Genomic DNA, 24,323 nt, shown 5'->3' on the forward strand with positions numbered 1-24,323 from the left:
TGAATGGCCTAAACTGCCCCAAAGTTCACTTTTCTACCTTTAGCCAGTCTGAGCGGGTCCACGTCTCTTATTCATTTGCCTAAAATCAGGCCAGAGTTATGCAAGCGCTCTAATTCGTCCTCCCCAAGGGTAATCATCACTTTAAGCAGGCCCAGATGTGGGCTCAACACACCGCGGACGGGTATTTACTTCCCACCGGGCCGTAGTTACATGCATATTGCACGAAAACATCAGTGGCAAGAAGAAACAATATGAACCCGAGCCACAAGTTGAGGTCTGCGCGTCCCCCACGGAGGAGCTCGACACGCCACGGAAGAAAAGCAGGAATAATCAAGGCGGTGTTCAACGGTGACTCTTACTTAGCGGAACACAATCCCGTCTGGTGTGCGGGCTCGTGTATTTCATCTATTGTACAGCATTAGGACAATTTGAAATGTTTGGTCATGTTCCAAGTATCTTTGGTTGATTTTTGCACCATTCACAGAACTTTGGGGGGGGTGCACTAGAAGTTTCCATTTTTGGGGATTACTTACCAAATACACTTTTTCACCTGAATGAGCACAACATTTGGTGAATTTATTTGGAAGGCAAAGCTGTCAAATGTGATTTTTTTTTGTAGTACAAAGCACTTTCTAAAGGGCATTCACATCACTAAAATCTTCCTGGGTCTTTTCTGGCGTGAGTACTTGCCACTTTTTTTCCGTCTACTCGTGATAGACATGCCTAACAAATGTCATGTTCCTTCGTCAAATTGGCTTTGGGGACTGAATTTTCAGAAAAGTATGGGGGAGCATAACCAAGCTCATTTCTTGGGGTAAATTTCTGGTTGCTATAAACCAAAATGTCAGACTTCCAGTGTCTTTTCAGGAATGGGCTCTTCAGACTTTTTTGTGTGTCTACAGCTGCTATGCCTATCTGCCTATCTGCCTACCGACCTACCAGATATGCCTACCAAATTCATGTAGCGATGTGAAACTGGCTTTAGGGGCAGAATTTTCAATAAAGTCCAGGGTTGCTAACCGAGCTGTTTTTTGGCCGCTTCAAATCCAAATGGCTGACTTCCGGTGTCTTTTCGGGCATAGGGTTCTTGAGACTTTTTTGTCGGCTAACTCAAGAAAGACACATCTACCGAATTTCGTTGCCAAGTGAAATTGACGTTGAGCGCCGCGTCCGTGTATATTGTTTGACCTTCATGAACATGCTGAAGCCTGTCTTCAGGAGATCCGTGAGGCCCCCGGACATGTGCTCGATGTCGACGCATTCGTGCCTGTCGGGGTGGAAGACTTCCTGCAGGATCTGTCGCAGGAAAGGGCGATAGGTAGCCTGCAAAAAGAAATACAAGAAACAAGAAAACACAACGAGAATGGGTGTCGAGGACATGCCGAAGCCATAGGTGGCGCTATTCAGATAGCGACAAGAACAACAGTGGCTTATGGATGAAAAGTGGAATCATATGATCGGGGTGATCGTGAACTGGGGTGGCTCGGTGAGCTAACTCAAATTGGCGTGTAAAAAAAGTTGTAAATTCCTCAAATCTCTTTAAAACGGCAACATGTCGTGAGCTCGTGTGAAACCAAAGAGTCCGCATTAAAGCACTTCGTTAAGTCAAGTTATGGTGACCTAAAACATCACCAACAATTCAGTGTGGAGGCGAATCATTTTTCCCACAATTTTTGATCAAATATCCCAAGGTTCAAGGATCACAGTACATTTTGGGGGGGGGGGGTCCTGTCTCATGCAAATGAGCCACTGCTCACCCCGCCTCCCTCTACTGGAGGGCCAACGCCAAATACGGCTTTTGTCATCATCATGACAAGGTGAACTCCTGCTACTTGTATCCGAGAATGCGAAGGGTAACGCGAGTCCCCATCAGGGCAGTCAAAGCACGGATTGTATTTTCGCTCATGGACGCAGAACTTCATCACCAAGTTGCCCAATTACATGTTACTGTCACATGTTCTCATTTGTAAATATACCCCAAGAATCAACAATGACAGCACTCACACTTTAAGCCTCCAGATCTTTTTTTAAGACACCCCCCCCCCCCCCCCCCCCCCCCTCGCTGCAAGTATGGTTTTCGTTACCATGACAATCGGGGATAGCGTTATGGGGTTTTGACGAAATGAGAGACTACTACTTCAGCCCAGTGTGTGAAGGAAAAAGCAAGTACCCATAAAGACAGTAAAAGCATGGATTGAATTTTCATTCACGGAGGCAGCACTTCCGAACACTTGGTCGTCAAGCCACAGAATTACACTTGTCAATTTGTGTAGCAGATCTGTGCATGTGGTGCAGCTGTGCTTAGCTTTTGGTTTTGACTAGTCCGGCCGGAGGAAATTCACAGTCTTGCTGCCAAGACACGGGCGGAGAAGTTATTGAAATCCGACGTTACAATTCAGAAAAATTCCGAAGGGCTCGCTCACAGACACTTTTTCAAAAATAGGCAGCTCACAAAAGATTGACTTGGTTGGATCATTTCACACTTGAAGGCTCCTTGAAATCACATCCTTGCACTAAAGTTGTCTGCTTCAAATATTTGCATACATTTCCACTGGACGGACTTTCTTGACACAGGATAAAAAAAGGGAAGTCAGCTGATATTCCTCAAAGGGAATTCCGCTCCGGCCCCTGTACCAGGAATGCACCATTTATAGTCTCAAAGCTAACACGGTGACCATTCCGGGCGGCTTTTTTCTCGATAACACCTGACACAGTTTGACGTCCTCGGAGACAGAATCTTTCCCTTAAATTAACGGCATGCCCCAATTAGTCACAGCCAAATAAAAGCTTAGCTTTTCCTACTGGAAGAAAAATGGCAGTAAAGACGCTATTGTTCACACGTGGATGTTACAAAGTTAACTACTAATGCCATGGGAAATCAGCAAGAAAAAAAAAAAATTAGCAGCACCTGACGAGACACATAAACAAGTGTTAGCATAAAGGCTAACTGGACCCTGGATATAGATATACATGGAGTTGGTATAGTTGTCTTGAGCTTAGAAACAGTTAGCTTCTATGAGCATAATGTCTGACTCCAGTTTCAGACACAATTCGCTTCTTTTAGCATAAAGACTCTTTGGAGTTCAAATACAGTTATCGTAAAGATTAGCCAGAACCTTGGCTACAGTTAGCATGCCGAATATATGTAGTGGACATAGTGGTCTTGTGTTCACTTAAAAATTAGCTTGAACGTTTACACAGTTCGCTTCTATTAGCACACAGACTGGCTATAGTTTAGATCCAGTCAGCATAAAGACCTTGGGTAAGAGTTAGCTGTTGTTAGCATACTGGCTATGTGGAGTGGCTATATAGCAGTCTTGAGTGCCTGTACACTTAAAAAAAAAAAAAAAAACTCAAAAACAATTAAAAATCTTTGCTAAAGTGGGGGCACGGATGATGAACCGCAATATAGTAGGGTTCACTGTATTCCAAAAATAAAGTCCTTGCCTCTTAATAAACGCCTCTGCCCATCTGCGGTTCAGTAAATAAAGCCCTTGGCGGTTAAATGAAGGCAATGGATATTTTAGATGAGAACATATGCATACTGCTCATCGTAGTATGCAGTGCGAGCATCCCACTCGCCAATGGTTTCCATGACTAATTGCATCAACTAGCACTTTGCGACTTTGCAAAATGGGTCAACCCGCTCCTGCTAAGTGGGAGGTAAACAAAACAACGGCAACACCACAACATCTGTCCCACTTGAATAACATCCCTAAAAAAAAAAAACAAGCAAAAAAACCCACCCACAACAACAGTAACATGACCGACTCCGACCCGTTTCTGCTAGCAGCATGTGAGCGCACGTCCGTATCGCTTTTCGTCCCAAGCGGGATTTTTCTTGGCGCGCAGAGACGTGGATTGGTGAAATTAATTCGATAAAAACAGCCCATTACATGAATATAACAGGACATGAAACATGTTTGGGAATGGAATGTTCTAGGAGCTAACAGAACATGCTTGACATAGAGACAAGCCACAACTTGGCTACGGTTAGCACCTGTTAGCATAATGACTAACTGGAACCCAAATTTAGCTTCCTTGTATTAACAAAGTTAGCCAGCACTTTGACACATCTTAGATTACCGTAATTATTGACTACAATTTTGATATGCACGGGTACCTTGACTTATGAGTTTAATTTGTTCCGTGAACAAGCTCATAACTCAATTTACTCATATAGCAAATATTTTTCCCCATTAAAATGAATTGAAATGCCATTAATTCGTTCTGATAAAAAAAAAAAAAAAAAACTTTTTTTTTCTTGCATGTTTTTAATGAATAAAAATAGCACAGTAATAGCTCAAAACTAACATTTACGTAAGATGTGACTCAACATTTACCCACATAAACAAGTTTGTGGAGGCTAACGTCGACACAGCAAGACAGCTTTTGTCTGTGAAACATTTACAATTTTCAAGGACTAACCTTTTTTTCTCTCTTATTGTTATATAAAAAAGATGACTAGCTATAGACCAGGAGGCTGTTGAAGTGATGCAAGCATAAAATAGTAGTATTACACATACGTGATTCAAAAGTGCTTTAATACTAGAATGTTCCAGGACTTCCCCTATTTGGAAATTTGCACGAGTTAGTCTGGTACCTGGTGGACGCCGTCGCTGGCCGTGTAGACGCGACGCAGTTGCTTGAGGTGATCTCGGGAGTGGCGCAGGCCGCGGAGGGTCTCGAACATACGCTCCATCGCTGAGTGGACCCGCTCGGTGCTCAAGTCCTCCGCCTGTGGACACCCTGGCAAAACAAAACAAGAAAAAAGACGGATAATCTTGAGAAAAAAGTGTGACTTTGTGAGAAAAAGGCATACCTTTCAGAAAAAAAAAAACGAAATACCAGAAAAAGATGTCGTTTTATACTTGAGAAAAAAAGTAGCTTTTTAATGAAGTTGTATATATTTGAGAAAAGTATAAGAATATGTATATTTTGGAAACTATTTTTCTTGTCATTTGTTCTTTAGAATTTTGAAAACACAGTGTAAATTTTTTTTTTTTAAGTTGTACATTTTCAAGAAATAAAATCATATTTTTTTAAAGAAAATTGTTTTTTGAGAAAAAAATTTTGGTAAAGAAGTTTTTCTGTTGCGAGTAAAAATGTTTATTTTTGAGAACAGAAAGTCAGATGTTTCAAGAACAAAATGTGTTTGTATATTATTGAGAAAAAGTGGTATATTTTTGAGAGAGAGAAAAATGGTAATCTCATGTCTTATATTTTTGAGAAAAGGAGTTCTATATTCTCGAGGTTGTTGAGGTTTTAATCGTTGGCCGCGTGTCCCTGGTCCATAGGCAAAAGTACCGCCTGTGTTGTGTTAACCTTGGCACGCTTCCTTACAAACTGGCACACAAAAAAGCAACTACATGCAAGAAAACATTGAGATTGGCGAAAGGTTACAAAACGCTATGTCCTGAAACTAATGATAGAGTAAAAAGATGGAAGCGAGAGGACAAGAACGCCTTTTCATTCACAAAGCAAAGACACCTCAAGAAGGAATCTGATGTTGTTGGAGAGTGACAGAAAAATATGCTTCGGAATAAATTACCACTTGGATGAAGGCAAGCACTTTTTTGTAACAAGCAATTAAAAAGACGCTCAGCTGTGTTGTAGTTATATACATGACATCGGTAAAACGCCGCACACTGCAACTGTGTCAGCATGTGTTCAGCATGGCTCACAAGCAACACGAATCCCGATGACTGCAACACAACGGCTGCCAGGAGTGCACAAAGCAGCATTGTACACTGCCGGGTACTTCACTACATCCAAGCATGACTCCAGATATATCGATTTGTTTTAGAAGGAAAGTTGCATATTTTCAAAGAAAACAAAATCTTGACATTTCAAAAGGAAAAAGATTTGTAATCTTATGTACAAATTGTGGAATATTTTCAAATAATAAAAGTATTTACGGTTTTCCCGCAGAGGGCCGGTATGATTCTGAAACCATAAAATGCAATCACCTCTCACCTCATATTGTTACATATACAAAATATTGATGAATAACTAGTTTGGAAATGAGAAGACGAGGATACTAGTTTGTTTAGCTATTGTTGATGTTACTGTAAAAGGGGCTTGGTAACCCCGCCCTAAAAACACTTATCTCAATGTTATTATTTATTACATCGGACAATTTTCAATTTTGGTACAGATTTGAGCAAGAATCATGGAACACGCGATTTGGCGTCATAAAATGATACGGCGGGCCGGATTTGGCCCCCGGCCGGGCCTTGAGTTTAACACTTGTGTTAAAGTTGTATATTTTAGAGTAAAAGTTGTGATTTTCTGAGTAAAAAGATACATTTAAAAAAAAAAATAATAATAATAAAATGGCACAATCTTACGAGAACAGTGTCGTGGAATTACAGTTGCTACTAGGGCCAAAGAAAAAGCAATTTCTTTTTTTTTTTTTTTATACCCGTCTTCTGCCGCCATTGCCATCCACCAGTCACATGAAACTTGAAATGAAATTGGAGCTTACATAATGTTAAACACGCCTTCAGACATTTATCTATGCAATATAAACATCAAGTGCGTGTGCTGTATATCCAATAGCGGGAGATAAGATCTCAAACACTCGCATGGACGCCGATACATCACCGACACCCCTGGTGCAAAATCAAGATCGCTTTCATAACTTGACTTCATAAAGTGACCTCCTTCACAAATACTTTGCCTCATTTGATTTGGCCGGCTGCATAGGTCAACGTCGGCGCGGTTCGATAACGCACAGGCTCGCAACTTGGCTTGGTCAGCCTTTCATCCGGCCTGTTTGTTCCTTTGCCTCCCTGCCACGTTGTAGAGGAGATCCAATTGAACGCGGCCAGGGTTTGTTTTGAGTGGCTGCCTGTCTCCAGGAATGTGAAGCGTCTGGCAACCGCCCGCCACCCCCCGTCCGCCCCGCCTTCCCTGACGGCCGCAAGGTAAACTCTAGTCTGGGGACAAAGTGCAGGGCGAGACCACGGCGAGCGTTCATTCGGATGTGGGTCTTATCTTAAAACATTCGCACCAATCCGAGCGTCCTCAAATAGAAGCAGGAGTTGCACCTCCACCCTTTCGGAAGTTGCGTGTGAGCGCTAATGAAAGAAGTAACGTGACAAAAATAATACCTACACCTCACATGTACATGTTCTAGAATGTTGTAGTGCAAACGCAATTTGTATTCCATTACTCAATCGATTGGATTTTTACGGAGCCCCCCTGGTGCCGAGGTATGAGAAAAATAAAATTCGTTGAGAATCCGTTCCCTCAGTTTAGTACTGTGTTTAGGAAACACGCAGGCTAATTGTAGCCAGTCCTGCTAGTACTGCTATATAATGATCAACCCCCTCGAACGACAGCAATATTGCCTTTCAGTTGAAAAAATGGGATGTACGATATATCACGACATGACAATTTAGACACAGAATTCACACGAGTAAGAATATAACATACAAATAGAATTGACGTCACTTGACAGATATACGTAGGTCTACGGAGCCCCAGACATTTGCTAAACTGAGGGAACGGATTATCAATGAATTTTATTTTTCTCACACCTTGGCACCAGGGGGGCTTCCGTAGGATTTTGAGCAGAATCCTAAATTTAAAAAACTAAAATAAAACAGCTGCAGTGCTACCAAATATGAATATTTCCTTGATTGCATAATTAAATATGATGAATGATTTGTTATTATTTAGATTTTTTAGGGTGTGGACTAGAGCAGTTGGGTGCCACATTTCTCTGTGAAAATTAGAAGACATTTTTATTTTCAATTGACAGGGACTTTAATCCGGTGTCCCTCCTGGTGGGTGCTCGTGCACCCGTAGGTTTTTAAATAGCCTTTGTCAGCAGACATGTCTGGCTTTCAAATTGTACCAGCCTCCAGGTTGCAGTTGAAATGAGCGTCAGCATACGTTATGTATCCGGGGGGCTTGCCAGGTACCATCAGTTTGACAGTTTCACAACTAAGCTAATTGAGCGGGCAATAAGACGGAGGAGGCCCGCTGTGTTGCGTGTCTGTACCTTTGAAAACCTGCCAACACATACACGGCGCAGGCGGGCCGCCATGTTGACGATGGCGTCAACTGAGCCTGAGCGAGGGCCCCAGGTGCCGATTTGGGAGCGCCCCAGCTTGCCTGCCGGCCCCAAACACCTGCGAATCAAATCATCTCCACGCCACCCACCGCGTCGGTCCCAAAACGCACGCCTCCTCTGATGTCTCGCACGCAAGCGTTTGCCGACCATCAAGGCCTAAAACACTATCAAAAGCACTGATCTACATTTGCAACCTGAATGTGAAAATTCTTTCCATGAAATTGTATTCATTCATTCCCAACAGTGTATTCTCTTCATTTTGTAGCATTTGTCTTCGCGGCACTGTTTCCAGTGAGTGTATGTGGAGGTTAGATTGATTGATGGATTGATTTGTTTTTTGCCCAAATCGATTTGGGCTCGGGCCATTGTGTTGCCACGTCTATCTAATCTGCCCGGGGCCTTCGGAATCAGTAGTGCTGTCTCATGTATACAGTGGTGCCTTGAGACACAAGTGATGAGTTTTTCGTGATACGGGCTGCCGTTCGGCAAAGCAATTCTTAAAAAAAAAAGAGGCTTCAAGCTATTTGTTGCCACTCCTAGTTAAGATTTCCTGTCAAACTAAATGTAAAACAACGAAATCAACACGTGCATTTAAAACAACCACCGCTTTGCTTTAGAATCGTCTGTTTAGCTTCATGCTAACGCAGCGTACAAAACCACGGGCTGACAAATAGCATCTGTGTTGCAGTGTTCTTCCATTTAAGCAATGGATACTTGAACACAAACAGTGGACCAACACGTGTACTGTAGACAGACAATATAATAACACTCACTGGCAAATATTCTTTATCCTCTGCAAAGAACAACTCACGTTACTGTCACCTATTTTGGAGTTTTGACTGTCTCCATGTACAGTACATCTGGATTATACTGCCCCCAGGTGGCCAAGGTGCCCACACCAGTAGGAGCAGCACAATGTCCATCAAATTGAAGCAAAAAAAAAAAAAAAAAAAAGTGGCAGAAACATTTAATCGTCTACATTCTATTTATATGTCATTACTGGATATTTTTATGAAGTACTATATATGTTTTGTCATGTGAACTGCCCTGCATGATATACATGCCACAGTTGCATGCACACACATTGCGTTTGTGGATACAGGCCGCATCAAACTCATTTGCAGAGTTTGACGGGAAATCGCAAGTGAGCGCACGCTGCTCGATTGCCCCACCCAGAGTCCGCAAAAAACACGTTCGCACGCGACCCTAATATGACTCAGCGCAGGAGCTCTCCATTTGTTTGTGAAATTAAAGGACGTATTCATTGTGTGCAATTGAAATAAGAGATGGTGAGTGGTGAGTCACGGTTCCTCGGGTGAGAGCTGTGCTAGTGCAGAGGAATAGATAACCCCTAGGGCATGAATTATTAGATTTGAAATAAGTAAAAGTGTAAAAAAAAAAAAAAAAAAAAGGAAAATAACATATTGGCCGTTTGGTGTCAGAATAGGGGTTCCAATTTTTTTTTTTTACTATTCTGTTCTGAGTGGACATTTGCATGTGTTTATAGTTGTCATTTCTAGCCGTGTATCCTCAGATGTTATAAAGTCGAATCTGTTCTACCGATGATCCATGGAGCGTGGTGGTGGAAAAAGGAACATTGCGGGGCATTTTTGGGTGAAAAATCGTTAATCGCTTTGGCCATTTTGGAAATGGAAAAAGGGTCCCAGAATGGATTCTCCTCCTTTTTTATTTATTTTTTTAAAACAACATCACTGTTTCCATGTTAAGCTGATGAAAACTGTCATTTTAGATTGTTTACGGGCCAATGGCATTTCTAGTGTGACCGTTTCCATGCAGAACTGATGAAAACTGTGTCGTTTTGGATGTTTGTTTACATTCCAATGGCATTTCTGGTGTCAGAAAATGGGTCACAAAGTCAAAGGTATTGTTTTTTTATTCAATAGTGTGAACAGGTGCATTTTACGTCTTTTTTTTTTTTTTTTTTACAATAGTGTGAAAAGGTGAATTTAACATAATTATGTTTTGTCATTTTGATGGAAGAAAATGGATCCCAAAGTGGATTATTATTTTTTTAACAACAATGTCAGTTTTCACATAAACTAATGACTACTCTGTCATTTTGGCAGTTTGATTATAGGTCAATGGCATTCTACAGTCGGTGTCAGAAGCTGGGTCCCAAAAGTGGATTTTTTTTTAAAATCGACAGACGCATATAACATTTTGCAAAAAAATGCATTGCTTTCACAAAAAGGATCCCAAGTTGAATAATAAAAAAACTGCATCACAGTTTCCATGTACACTGAATAAAAACGCTAATTTCAGCATTTGTTTAGGGCGTCAGAAAATGTGTACCAAAGTAAGTTATTTTGTGTGCGAAAGGGTGTTAGTTACATAAGTTTCTTTTGATTTGAAAACACAAACATTTGGCATCAGAAAATGGGTCCCAAAGTCAACTTTTGTGTTGTTATGTATTTGTCTTAATACAGAACAATGTTAGTTCAAGGTCGTTGGCCGACACACTGCACTTTGAAAGGTCCATTGAGTGAGTAATTACTTACACGAGAAAGAAAAAAACAAAAAATGGGAAGAAGTCATTACGGCCTCAACATTTTTTGGGTTGGCCGTGTGGCCTTGACAATGAAACGGACGGCGCAAGAACAACAGGTCATTTCCTCAACAACCCTCAAAACACAGCAGCAACTCTGTGCTGCTGTGCTTATCAGCGGAATGCACTTCTTAGAAATACGCCTGCCTATTTGGAGGCCTGACCAAAACGTCTATTCTGGGGGAAAGAATGAGGGTCCGTGACTTTGGAAGCAGCGACAGTCGGAAAAGAGACTAAGGCAACTACGAAAAGCCTTCTTATCAACCCTTTGAAAATCTCTTGAAGGTGGAAACGGCAGGTCGGTCGCCGTTGCGCGTTTCCGAGATGTGACCCTCCGCTTCCACACGGCGCTACCATGAGGCTGTGGGTAAGCCAAGTGCTCTTATGTCGCTCTTTATTCCACCTCGGCGGCTTCGGTTGTCAGTCGTGAGCTACTTGGCGGACAAAGCCCGCTGAGCAAGGCAGAACGCTAACATGCTAACACCACGTAAACATATCACGATGTGAGTACGATGAACGTTAAGACTGGCCGAGAAGGATTTTATATGATGTCCTGTCGTCGGGGTACGATTTCTGGTTGCTATGCGAAGATATAGCAAGACTGCAAGCGGAGTATAAAAAGCGCTATGGTAGATTCATAAGGGTTTTTACATCAGGTGTGTTGGATATTCAAAAGGAAAATGTGTCAAATGCTAACATACGCTATAACACCATTGAAAACTTGAGGAGAGAAAGTCCTAAGGCAGATTGGTAAGGATTTTCACATCATGCCTGTTTTTTCATTTCAAATGAAAATGTGTAAAATGCTAACATGCTAACAGTTGACATGCTAACATACGCTATAACACCATTGGAAACTTGAGGAGAGAAAGTCCTAAGGCAGATGGGTGACGATTTTCACATCATGCCTGTTTTTTTGTTTCATTTCAAATGAAAATGAGTAAAATGCTAACATGCTAACAGTTTCCATTTTAAACTCGTTGCTCCGTGGAGCTGGTTACAGCAGGTGTACCGAATAAAGTGTCTTTTAGAACACCGCATGGCATTAATTCAAGGGTGAGCTGAATTCGCCTCGGAATTCAAAAAAGAAAAAAAGAAAAAAACCCATTTTGTCACAGAGTCGCATTTTTCTTTTCATAGAAATGCAACAGCTGAAAAGCGAGACACCACATGACTCGTCTTTCACCTTCACTTTGGCCGACGCGTGTAAGTGTGTGTGTGTGTGTGTGTGTAAGTGTGTATGAACGCCGCATACTTTCATGGTAGATCAGTGAAATCTAGCGCTCTTGACTCCACAGATTGAAGAAACAAATTTGGACTTTGCACGCAACCCAACTTGAGACTCCGGCTTCACATGCGAGGGGGGGGGGGGGGGGGGGGGGGGTATTATGGGATGTAAAACCAAGCCACTTTTAGCACATCAGGCCTGTCTGTGCAGTGTGTCGGACTTCCTGCTCGGGCTTTTGGCAGTTACATAAGCGCGCCCTGGCAGAGGACCGGCTGATGACCGGCATACACTTTCATACACCAACACTAGATTCACCACGGCAAGAAGGAGTGTATAAAAAGTGTCAAACTGTCAAAGTATCAAGAAAAAAACGTGGTTGCTAATATTGCATTTTTTTTTAGATATGTTGTAGATTGTCAGTCATCCAGGTCATGATAATCCACAAAAGTTCGACTGAGGCAACTGGACTCTTCTTGTTTGTTGAGTTTGTCGTTTTTTTTTTGTTTTTTTTTCTTGTTTTCCGATGAATGAAATATGACTTAGGCGACTACGCTATTAGGAGAGGGGAAGTAGACAAAAGTATTGGGACTATTCCACATACAGTATATTCCAAAAGTAAAAGTCAAATGGTCAATCCCAAATTTAAGTACATTTTCCCGAGTATAAAATTGCAAATTTAAATAAAAAAGTTCAATGTATATTTTGAGAAAAAAAACGGTGTTTTTATTTGAGGTAAAAAAGGATATTTAAAAATATACATTTTTAAAAAGGAGAATATTTCTGAGAATAGAATTATTTTTTGAGAAGAAAAAAACAATATTACTACTTACAACAGAATGTGTGACAAAATATGCATCATTTTAGAAAAACTGTATATTTTCAAAGAAAAGGTTGTTTACCCAAAAATATTTTGGGGTTTTTGAGAAAAAGACAGTAAGGAAAAAAGTAATATGATTTTGAGGGAAACAAAATGTGTTTATCTGCGAGAAAATGTAGCCTATTTTAAATAGAAAAACAGTATATTATTTGCGAATGGTATTGTATATTTGAAAGAAAAAAAACAATTCCTTAGTTTACGAAAAATGAAGTTGTATGGTTGAGAAAAATGTACATAACAGTGTGATATCAAGAAACAAAGCTGTACATTATTGAGGAAAAAAGATCGCATATTTTCAAGAACTACCAGTGGCAGCATCACATCCTTTAGATGCCAGCTACTACTACGAGAGCCTACTTTGGCAAATTCTCAAACCCCTCCAGTTCATCCCAAGGGTGTATGACTGGCTTGTTCTTCTCCACCAAACTCCAAAATAGGGGCGGTTAAGATTGTCCGACATCGAATCATTTGATGAATGCATCACTTATTGAACTGAATAAGCAGCGTGTCGCGATACTTGCGTCCATACGGCGTACCCGACCGAGCAACAGTGAAACGGGAGCTAAAGTGGATGAAGAAAAGATTCACGCCCAGTTCGCTAAAAAGCTGCCAAAGTTTAAAAAGCGAGTACATACAGTAGAAGCGCTCCACTGCGCACTGTTAAGCGTTTCCGAGTTGTTTGCTCGCTTTCGGCATCTTTTTGTATTTTTTTTTATGCGTGCTCAGGCTGCGCGAGTTCACGCGTCGGATGGCGAAAGGCGCTTATCGGATTGATGTCGCTCGCACGGCAACACTTGCGGACAGATAACGGCAGCCCCTCCTGTCCTAAATCATCGTGTGCTTACAATTGGGCCGTACTTACGCACACAAAAAAATGGGCATATTTGGAAGGAAAAAAAAACCAAAAAAAAAGTTATGTATTTCTGTGAAAACTAGTTGTACTTTTATTAGAAAAAATATGTACATTAAATATAAGTGAATTTCCCTTGTGCATGAATAAAGTCGCGGCACGGTGGCCGACTGGTTAGAGCGTCAGCCTCACAGTTCTGAGGTGCGGGGTTCAATCCCCGTCCCCGCCTGTGTGGAGTTTGCATGTTCTCCCCGTGCCTGCGTGGGTTTTCTCCGGGCACTCCGGTTTCCTCCCACATCCCAAAAACATGCATTCATTGGAGACTCTAAATTGCCCGTAGGCATGACTGTGAGTGCGAATGGTTGTTTGTTTCGATGTGCCCTGCGATTGGCTGGCAACCAGTTCAGGGTGTACCCCGCCTCCTGCCCGATGACAGCTGGGATAGGCTCCAGCATGCCCGCGACCCGCGTGAGGAGAAGCGGCTCAGAAAATGGATGGATGGATGAATAAAGTCTGTCTGTTTATCTATCGATCGGAGAAAGAAGTTATGTATTTTGGAGAAAAGTGCTACATTTTCAAGAAAAAAATAGTACATTTACAACATACTTTTATACATTTGAGAAAATAAGTTTGGTTTTGGACAAATATGTACTATAATATAAAAATACATTTTCAGGGATTATTGTTATTATTTTTTTGTTTTACAAAAAAGTATATTTTTAAGTAAAGTTGTCCATTTTTTAGTTTTCTTTGAGAGCAGTGATTCTCAGTGTAGTATCATTACCACCAGTGGCACGCCACCTCCCTCTAGTGGTGGTGAAAGAATAACTGTTTACGTACAGATCAGTTGTATTCAACTTTCTAGTACAGTACATGATTTAATCTTCAAGAACTATTTGTTTTAGTTTTATTTCAGTACAATTTTAGTTCAACTTTTATTGTATTCATCATATATTATTTTATATTTTATCAGGAAAAAGTAGCATTTTTTAAAAAATAAGTATAAGTTTTGTTTAGGAAAAAGAAGTATATTTTTTAAGAAAAAAAGTTCCATATTTTTGAAACGTTTTCTTTTAGAAAAAATCTTGTATATTAATGAAAGGTGTATATTTTATCAACATTTATTTTATTTACTTATTTTTTTTTTAAATGCACCTTTTATAGGAAGAAGTAGTATATTTTCAAGAAACAGTTGTATATCTTTCAGAAAAATGTTTTCCTTCAGAGGAAAAAAAAAATCTTGTATAGTTTCAAAACAAAATTTTGTTTTCATTTTGGGCAAAAGTAGTATGTATATATGCTTCGGAAAATGTAGTATATTTTCAACAAAAATGTTGAATATTTAATTCATCTAAAATGTATATTTTTGAGAAACAAGTTTAGGTTGAGATGTTTTTTTGGGGGGGGGGGTTTTGGCCAGACGTTCACACGCTCTTGTAAGCAACGTGGCCTTACGTCACTCATCACGCCACGCCCCTTAAAGCCACGCATCCAACACATTAATCCAGTAAGACTTGCATGTTCACGGTTCGACATTTGCTGATCTTGGAAAAAACTAAACAAAACCGGTGGCATCTTGGTTTTTTTAAGAGGTATGGCGAAGTGAGATGAGGAGTTTCATTTAGTCCTAAGTAGCGCATTGGTGCTATTTTGTGGCATCCATGGGCAATTCCAAACCTTAACAGGGGTGGCGTGAATTATTCACAGATTTTTTTGCTGTTAGCAAATAGCGGGGGTTGAATGTACAAAATGAGAACATTTGCAAGCAGCAGCTGTGGACCACAGCTCACGCCCAGACGCTCACACGCTGACTAACCGGGCAATCTGAGCCCAGCTCCTGATGTCACTCTCTTTAGGCCACGCCCCTTAATAAAACACATCTAACACATGGATGCTATAGTACGTATAGTAATTACACTTTATAAAAGCACTATTTCTTCACATTCTTTGATTAGGTTTTCTTCAATACGACGCCATTTTTCTGTATAAAAACATTCAAAACATTTGTTTTTTGGGGGGCTGGAATAGATGAATACGATTTTAACTCATTTCAATGGGGAAAATTGATTTGATGTAGCAGTAAATTGCGTTAGGAAGTGGTCATCAACGAAAAAGTTTCAAAACGGGGATAAACTGGAGGCGGAGCCCGATCTTCTAGGGTCAACGTGAAACAGGAGCTCTGGAAAAACAGTGGCCTAATCAGAAAGCTGTGAATAGCTTTTCAGGAGCCAAACTTAATCGAGTGATTAATTGACTGCTAAATCAAATCCAAATGTTATATAAGACATTTCTTTAGTCACGGTTAGGAAGGCATTCCACCACTTGAAAGCAAACTTGCAATCGCAGTATTCTTCCTCTGCAGCCATATTGTTCAATATATCGATGTTTTTTTTTTCTCATGAATGACCTTGCTGGCGTTCAGTGGATGTCAATCACCAATTGTTTGTTACACAACCATTGTAAGCGTGTGTGTGTGTGTGTGTGTGCGCGCGCGTGCAAAGGAATGTCATTAGCCTCGCGATGACTGAACACGTGTGTATGTGCCAGGTCACTATTATTATGATTATATGCTGATATACGCTGAAGGCCAATGTTGGAGAGCAGGCCAACAGGTGTGTGTGTGTGTGTGTGTAAATGTGCGCGAACCGATCACAGAACCTTTTCAACACTCCTCAATTCCAAATCATTCCCGTGGCCCGACGTCAGCCGGCCGCAGACATCAGGTCATTCCTCAGCATGGAGGAGGAAACACATTTGCAGTTTTTAATATTTACAATGCTTTTGATAGAGGAATCATGTTTTTTATGCAAACGACTTGTTTTCCCCGAAAAAAGAAAAGAAAATTCTCAAAAAAGCAGCTTTTTTTTTTTTTTTTTTACCAAAACTTTGCAACTTTCCTCACGCAAACTTGTTTACTACATGATAAACATGTTTTCTCTTGAAAATAAGGGACCTTTTAAAAATACAAATACGTGTGACTTTCTTCTCAAAATATGAAACTTCTTGATAACTTAGGACTTTTGTCTTAAAACAAAAAACTTGTTTTTACGAAAATATATTTATTCCTAGAGAATACACATATTTTAAAAATATACTGTTTTTTGATGTAAATACGCAACATTTTCCCAGGATTACATGACTTCAAATATCAACATTGTTTATTCAAAAATATATATATTATTTCTCAAAAATATGCAACTCATACTGAATATGACTTTTTATGATTTTATTTCAGCAAAATGATCAAGAAATGCAACAATAGGAAATTTCTTTCAAAGAAATAGACAACGTTTCTCAAAAACAATGTGTTGCTTTTCAAAAATGTGACCCCCCCCCCCCAAAAAAATGAAACTTTTTTATCTTAATAATATATGACTTTTGTGTAAAAACTGTGCTCTCTAAAATATTTTTCCTCAGTATGTCTCCCTGGAAAAAATACAGTATATGATTTTCCCCTCAAAGATATATACAACTTGTGTTCTCAAAAATAATAAAAAAAAAACATTCTAAAAAAGAAACTTTTTTCTCAAAAATATACAGCTTGTTGTCTTAAATCAAATGTTTTATATTATTATGAATATATAATAAATATAACTTTTTTGAAAATACAACCTTTTTTTTTTTAAATATACCATTTGTTTTTGAAAACATGCTGGTTTTCTTGAAAGTACCAGACTTTTTTTCCTCAAAAATATACAGATTTTATCTCAGAAATCTATCACTTTTTTTTCTCTCTCAAACTGGCACCTTAACGTGCTATGATGGTGACCTGACCCGTGTAAGGAGCAAAAGTAGGACAGTACTGCCCTCTCGAGGGACACTGGAGGTACTACGCTCACCGGTACACCTGTCCGACTCACTTGAAACGAGTAAATGATGGAAAGCGCGCCCTCTGCCGGTCAAACAGAGACCCACTCCCTCAAAGTCAGCAATGTCAAGATACAATCCTATAAATAATAAACAAATAAATAATTACAATAGTGAAATGAAATAAAAACCATGAAGGCAAAGAATCAGTTAGATGTTTTCTTTTTATAGGATTTGATTTCTATTAAAAAAAAAACTTTTTCGATTAAATAGAGTACGTGTGCAGTGTAATAATTATAATTAGCTATAAACAATAACGCAAATTGGGTAAAACAAATTACAATTCAATTCAAATAATATAAAACAGGGTTGGGAAAACAGATTTACAGTATAAAACGGAGAGTTCAGCCATCTTATTTGTAATTCAAATAATAGATTAGAAACAATTCATTCTCATTTTTAAATTGTATTATTTAAAATTTATATTTAACTGTCAAATTATTCAATATAATAAATTCACACATTAAACGTGCATGTAAAATGGTTTATTTTGTAAATGTTTTATACGATCATTTAGAATAAATCAAATAACCACTTACTTAATGAGATATATTAATATGAAGTAAATACACAACGAACAAATACACCACAGAAAACACCGCAGCTAAATTAATGCAATAAATATCAAAGGACTCTTCATGTAAAAATTCTCAGTGGGCCCGAGTAACGAACGGAGCGGGTCTTGTGTATATTTCCCAATACAAGTTGAGATCAAAATATGAAATATTAAAAAAAAACCTTTGTGTCACGAGCAGTAGATCGTGGCAGTGAACTTCACAAGTAGCAGCAGTTTGGCAGAACAAGCCGTAAAAAAAAGAGGCCAAGTGCTTGCTTCAAGTTGGTTATTGCATTTCAAGTTTAAAACTAAATAAACCACATAACCTTTCCTAGCTTAATGCTAACACAAAAAGGGCTTCGATATGGGGGTAGTTGAAAACCTTGAAAAAAAGCCCCAAAACTTAGATTTGAAGCTTTGAACACAGGCAGTACACAGCATATAGGCCAACTCACAGGGCATATGTTCTTTATCCTCTGCGTAAAACAACTCCAATTATTGCATCTGAGTTGTGACGCTTTTTCAAATCCATTCTACGTGTCGTACTGTATGTATTATACTGCCCACTGTTGGTAAAAGTGCGCACACCAGAAGTAGGAGCGCAATGCCCACGGAATGATCACGATGCAAAAACGGTTTCATTCTTAATTCTTAACATTCTATTGACTGTATGTTTTATGAAGTACAATACAGTAGAGTGCCATTATTTTGGAGGGCACGGTGGGCGACCGGTTAGAGCGTCTGCCTCACAGTTCTGTGGACCGGGGTTCAATCCCGCCAGGCCCCGCCTGTGTGGAGTTTGCATGTTCTCCCCGTGCCCGCGTGGCTTTTCTCCGGGCGCTCCGGTTTCCTCCCGCATCCCCAAAAACATGCATGCTAGGTTAAGTGAAGACTCTAAATTGCCCGTAGGTGTGATTGTGAGTGCGAATGGTTGTTTGTTTGTATGTGCCCTGCGATTGGCTGGCCACCAGTTCAGGGTGTACCCCGCCTCCTGCCCGATGGCAGCTGGGATGGGCTCCGGCACCCCCGAGACCCTTGTGAGGAGAAGCGCGGCAGAAAATGGATGGGGCTGGAATGGATAAATGGCATTTCCATTCATTTCAATACGGAAAGATGATTTGAGATACGTGTGTTTTGAGTTACGAGCATGGTCACCAAATGAATGAATCATTTAAGTCAAGGCACCACTTTATTATGTGACAAATGTCAATGGTCAGTGATAAGGCCAAAGAGGGGTACTGTAAACAAGAAAAACGTCCTCCCGCAGGGTCCAAATGTGCAGCTGCACTTTGCATCACTGGCGTGGACGCACGCACGCACACAAAGGACCCAAAAAGTACCTGGGGGGTACTCGGGGCCCTACCCTCCCCGGAGTGCTGCCACACATTGGACTGGAGGAAGGGGGCCATCAATCAAAGAGGCTTCTCTAAAAACCGCCCCTCCGAAAAAAAGCAAAACCCCCTTCCCGACGAGGCATACTGGACTGCGCGGCCAATATGGAGACCAACGGGTCCGTTTCTAGTTCTAAAGTTATCATCAAACTTTGCCTCTTTGCCTACCCTTGCCGTACCCTTCCGCGGCATCGGGAAGAAATGAAAAACAAAAGAGCTCATCTTTAATTGGCTCATCGAAGCGGACGGGATAGGGACCGAGCCTTGCCGCGGATAGCAGACATCTGCAAATAACTGCGTATAGATGCCGCCGCATGGCAGCAAAACACCTATAATGGAGAAGATCATAAACTATCGACGCCATGCTTCTAGAATTTACACAATTAGGAACCCATGTTACATAAACAATTGTATTCAGTAAGTCAATTATTCAACCCAAACAAACCGCCTTCACATAAGGCAAGTCATCAATAGTATTAGCTAGCATGCTAGCCTACATAACACGCTAGCACAAACTGATGTTGACATCAAACATGGCCAAACATATGCACAATAGCACTTTACACACGCGGCATTAAGTCATTCAACTCATCCTTTTTGTTATTTACACACAATAATAAATGTGAGGGAATATAGCCAAATTGTAACGGGAAAGTAGACTGACACAGAGAGGCGCAGAAACATACTCCAATTATTATTATTATTATTATTATTTTTTTTACGTCCATGAGGTGCATGGGGTGCATGGGGGGGGGGCGAAGGTGGGGGGCTTTATTTTGACCTTGCGGGAAGCACACGGGCCTCTGCTCTGCCGTGTTTGTTTTCCAAGTAGAAACATGCGAACATGTGTTTGTTGCTCGTTGGGCTTGAGTTACACACCAGAATGCATTAACACGTGTGCTCGGTGGGGCGCGCTCACACACACACAAACAGGGTACAAATAAGTTGTGTCTTCCAGGGCACAATGACAACTTTATTCCCTTGCTGTGCTGCAAATACGGTGTACGCTAACATATTGGGCGAGGTGAGCACATCTGGTCGCTTTGACAATAGAAAACATGTCTTCTTGTTGTTATGCAAGCCGTAGAATTGGATGCCTACATACCTCGATACATTTAGAACATTTTGAAATTTGAGAGCTTGAAACTTCACTGACGCAGTTCTAGACTTGGCCGCTAGGGCGCAGCGTTTGCCAAGCGGCCGGCCTACAACATATACCACGCCCCCCCCCATCAATTCAGCCACCCGACTCTCCGTCCATTCCAAAAACAGAGCTCTCTCTGCCAGGAGGACTGACGAGCTGTTTTTTCGCGCTCTCCTGAGGGGGATAAGCATCTTGGCTTTTTTTCCCCTTTCGTGGCAGCCCAGATGTGAGGCAGCAAACCTGCTCGAATCCAAAAAGTCACTTTCCCTCCTCTCCAACTATTCTCTCCATTTTTAACACAAGTGTCCAAGTTGTAAAGTGAATATCGTCCTCCGCCCTTCCTCCAAAATGGGCTCCGTCTCCTTTTTTTTTTCCCCTCGGCAGCGTCGCGGGTTCAACCTCTCAAACGCGCTACCCATGCGATGGAGAACAAAAGGCAATAAAGTGAGAAATAATGGCGGAAAAACACACACATGCAGACAAGTCACAGTCCCAATGACCCACTGACAGACACATCATTCAGCCTCCTCCACTTTGTTCTCGGGCTTATTGTTCTGCTCGTAAATTCTCCACGTCTGTGCGTGTGCGTGTGAGTGACATGTTTGTGCACAACATTTGTTAATGCATGTCTGGATTTAGGGAGGGCGTGGTGGCTCGCACGATAAAAATCCATATGACGGAGAAATATTTTGAGAGGAACAAGGCAGAATGTTTTATAGCGCGTCTAGCCCGAATAACCAACACGAGTTGCACCAAAGTGAATTTGGGATTTACGAGGCAAGGCCGAGACTCCGGTAGGTGTGCTGTCTGCGTGGATTAATACTCTTTTTTTTTTTTTCTCCCCCCCACAAAATTGCTGCATTAAAAGCGAGTAAGACTAGGCGTCCGTTCACACTTTGCCTTTTTGTTCACAACACAAGGGAAGGGAAGGGACAATAATCCGGGAGAAGTGAGGAAGAGGGATGGAGTGAATTTCGAAGAAGAAAAAGCACCAGTTTCACCCATTGGCAAGACATTTGCTAGACATGTCTGTCGTGACAGGACACAAAGTGTTCAAAGAAAGTCTCAAGGACCCATGCCTGGAATTGAAAAGGAAGTCGGCCATTTTTCTTTGAATAAGTCAATTCTCAGTGACGCACGAAAAGGTTTTGACGACGTTTTGAGAAAGATTTATGTTCCAAAATGAACAGGCAGTCAGCCAGCCGTGGCCATTTTGGGCCACGGAGCATGTTGTCAGAGTTTAAAGATCATTTCGAGGAGTCACTGCCAAAAAGTTAGCAGCTTTAATTGGTATTTATTGCTAGGAATTGCCCACAAAAGTTGCAGAAGACCTTCATACGTGAAAGCCACAGAGCACGTTTGTGGCGAGACATGAATGAATGTATGTGCTAGACAGTCACCAAACTTTGAAACATACAGTTAGCTCGGACGCTATATGATGAGCTAGTCAACAATTAGGAGACTAAATCAACCAAAGAACATCTGAAACAACAAGTTAGTATTTGAAAAAGTCCTTTCAGGCAAACACACACATACACACGGTCAAGCAAGATGACGCGATAACACGCACGGCAGGCGAGCAGCCTCCGGTAAAGCCCCGCCGCTGCTGCGAGCGGCCATGCTAACGGAGAGCTGGGGGGCGGGGCCTAGCCGCGGGCGCAGCCTACCGACCGGCTCATGCGGGCCCGTTGTTCATTTGCATCCTATGCTTGATTGCAACACCAACCAAACAAACACGGACGTTTTTCTGCGCTGGTTTGCATTGACGGTAAATGGCGTGACACCAGAGCGGTGGCGGGTGGTCACGACTGGCAACACCTTCTCTGCAGATCTATGTTTACAACCTCAATTCTTATATTGACTCTATGAAATTGGATACAGTTTTTCTAGGGCTGTCATTATCAAATATTTTTAGAATCAATCATCCTATCGATATTCCGTCAAGTGTTCGAGTAATCGCCGGCCCCCCGATTATTATTATTATTATTATTATTATTATTATTTTGTTTACTACTAACATGCATTTTCTCATTTATGAGGGCTGGACTTCTATCCTTAAACTGCATATGTCGGTACTGAGTGTCTGGTATAAACTCTGTACAGAATTTGAGACAACAAAATCAGCCTTTGAAACGGTTAGCATTCACAATTATTATGAGCACGCTAGCGATGACCATTTTAGGTAAAAAAAAACAAAAACGCAAACTACCTTCAGCTCACTCATACGGCACATTAGAAGTACATTACACACTTAATAGTGTCTTAAAAATCACTTACAGACGCTCCTCTGTCGTTTTTGGGAACGCTTTTAAACTGGCCCAACAGTGCGTGCGTCTGCAACAAAATGCCCGTGTTGTAAACATGGACAGTGGCCAAATGGTTCCGGGTCACGCAAATATGCTTTTATCAATACTTTTGATTGCCTTCAGGCAGAAATTTTGCATCAAGCAATTTTTGTGGTTGACTTTACGGATTTTTTCCACAGCCCTAATTTATTCCTAACATGTTTTGATTTCATAGTGTTTTTCTTGGCTGTACTAATCCCAGTACAGTGAATGCTGGATTTTTTGTCCAATCAGATTTCAGCCTTTTACGTATCGCTATGTCAATCGAATCTGCCAGAGGCCGACAGAATCAATAGCGCTGGCCTAACATGTGATAGTAATGGAACTGTTTGTTGAACCAATTGGATTTCAAATCCCGCCCTCGATGATGTCAGCATTTTTTGAGGTACCCTTTTTGGTTAGTTTCAGCAAAACTTGTTACGGCCAACTTTGATAAACAAACCGCGCCTGTAGCCATCTGCACACATTAGCGCACTTAATAATCAGCATCTCCGGTAAGTATTTCTGTATTTTATATGACACAATTCAATAGTTGTCAGGCAGCCATTTTGCGTGCCTGACCCATTTCAAGGCTTCCAATGTAAACGTACCCCTCAACCGAATGCATAAGCACTTCTCATTGGAGTCAGCGTGGGGGCTCAAAAAAAGGGGGGGGTGGGTCTCCGAGAACCCCCTGCTCCCTCTCTTGTTTTTCCACAACTTCAAACAAAAAACTCTAAGGTACAACACGCTAATGGCATTAAAGAGATGTCGTATTAAGCGAGTTCGCTGGCGCGTGAATCACGTTTACGAGACTTAAATCGGCAAACGCTAACAATGAAGAGTTGACGGGAGAAGAAACAATGGAGGAGAGTAATGCACGGACAGGAGGAGGGCAGATAGAAGCGAGGGTGGTGCTGCTGATGAAAAGACACGATTAACCTTTTGATCCTCACTCACTTTTGTGCACGTGTGTGTGTGTGTGTGTGTGTGTCAGATGATAAGTGTGCTATGTGCACTGGCGCTCCCACGAGACACACACACACACACACACAGACAGATCATGTAGATGCTGGTCAGATACGTTGTAATGCTGTGTGTGTGTGTGTGTGTGTGTGTTAGGTGGTAGTCGAGTCACACAAAAATAAAATGTGGTGGCAAAAATTGAAATGGTGAACTTTCACGATTGATTTCAAATGCACTCAGTACAATTCAGTTGTAGTTCCCTTTGAACTACTATACTAGTTGAATTTCATCTGTAAGAACTGTTTGTTTTGAAACATTTTGGTACAATTGTGATTAAACCTTGATGTGCAATCACTAAGTAGAGTTTGCATTTTGCTCTAGGTAAGCGCAGTAATAATGTTGGGCATTATGGTACTCGGAAAGCCAAGTATTTTTGGGAGCTAGTACTCTGTGTAGCAACTCTAAGAAGCG

At 41.1% G+C, this 24,323-nt stretch overlaps 1 protein-coding gene across 3 annotated transcripts in view; it reads right to left on the reverse strand.

The window, feature by feature from the left end:
* The window catches only part of scfd2 (sec1 family domain containing 2), a 102,139-nt gene that overhangs the window by 9,730 nt on the left and 68,086 nt on the right, over positions 1-24,323 (reverse strand). For 2 of the 3 annotated variants that reach the window (XM_061778350.1, XM_061778348.1), the window contains exons 7-8: positions 4,604-4,749; positions 1,189-1,323 (exon numbers count right to left, since the gene is read on the reverse strand). In XM_061778350.1, the coding sequence (XP_061634334.1) occupies positions 1,189-1,323; positions 4,604-4,749 (281 nt within the window). The remainder of the gene's footprint in view (positions 1-1,188; positions 1,324-4,603; positions 4,750-24,323) is intronic. The other variant, XM_061778349.1, reaches the window with a different exon arrangement.

The sequence above is a fragment of the Phyllopteryx taeniolatus genome, chromosome 7, assembly GCF_024500385.1.
Source record: "Phyllopteryx taeniolatus isolate TA_2022b chromosome 7, UOR_Ptae_1.2, whole genome shotgun sequence".
In the NCBI taxonomy this organism is placed as follows: domain Eukaryota; kingdom Metazoa; phylum Chordata; class Actinopteri; order Syngnathiformes; family Syngnathidae; genus Phyllopteryx; species Phyllopteryx taeniolatus.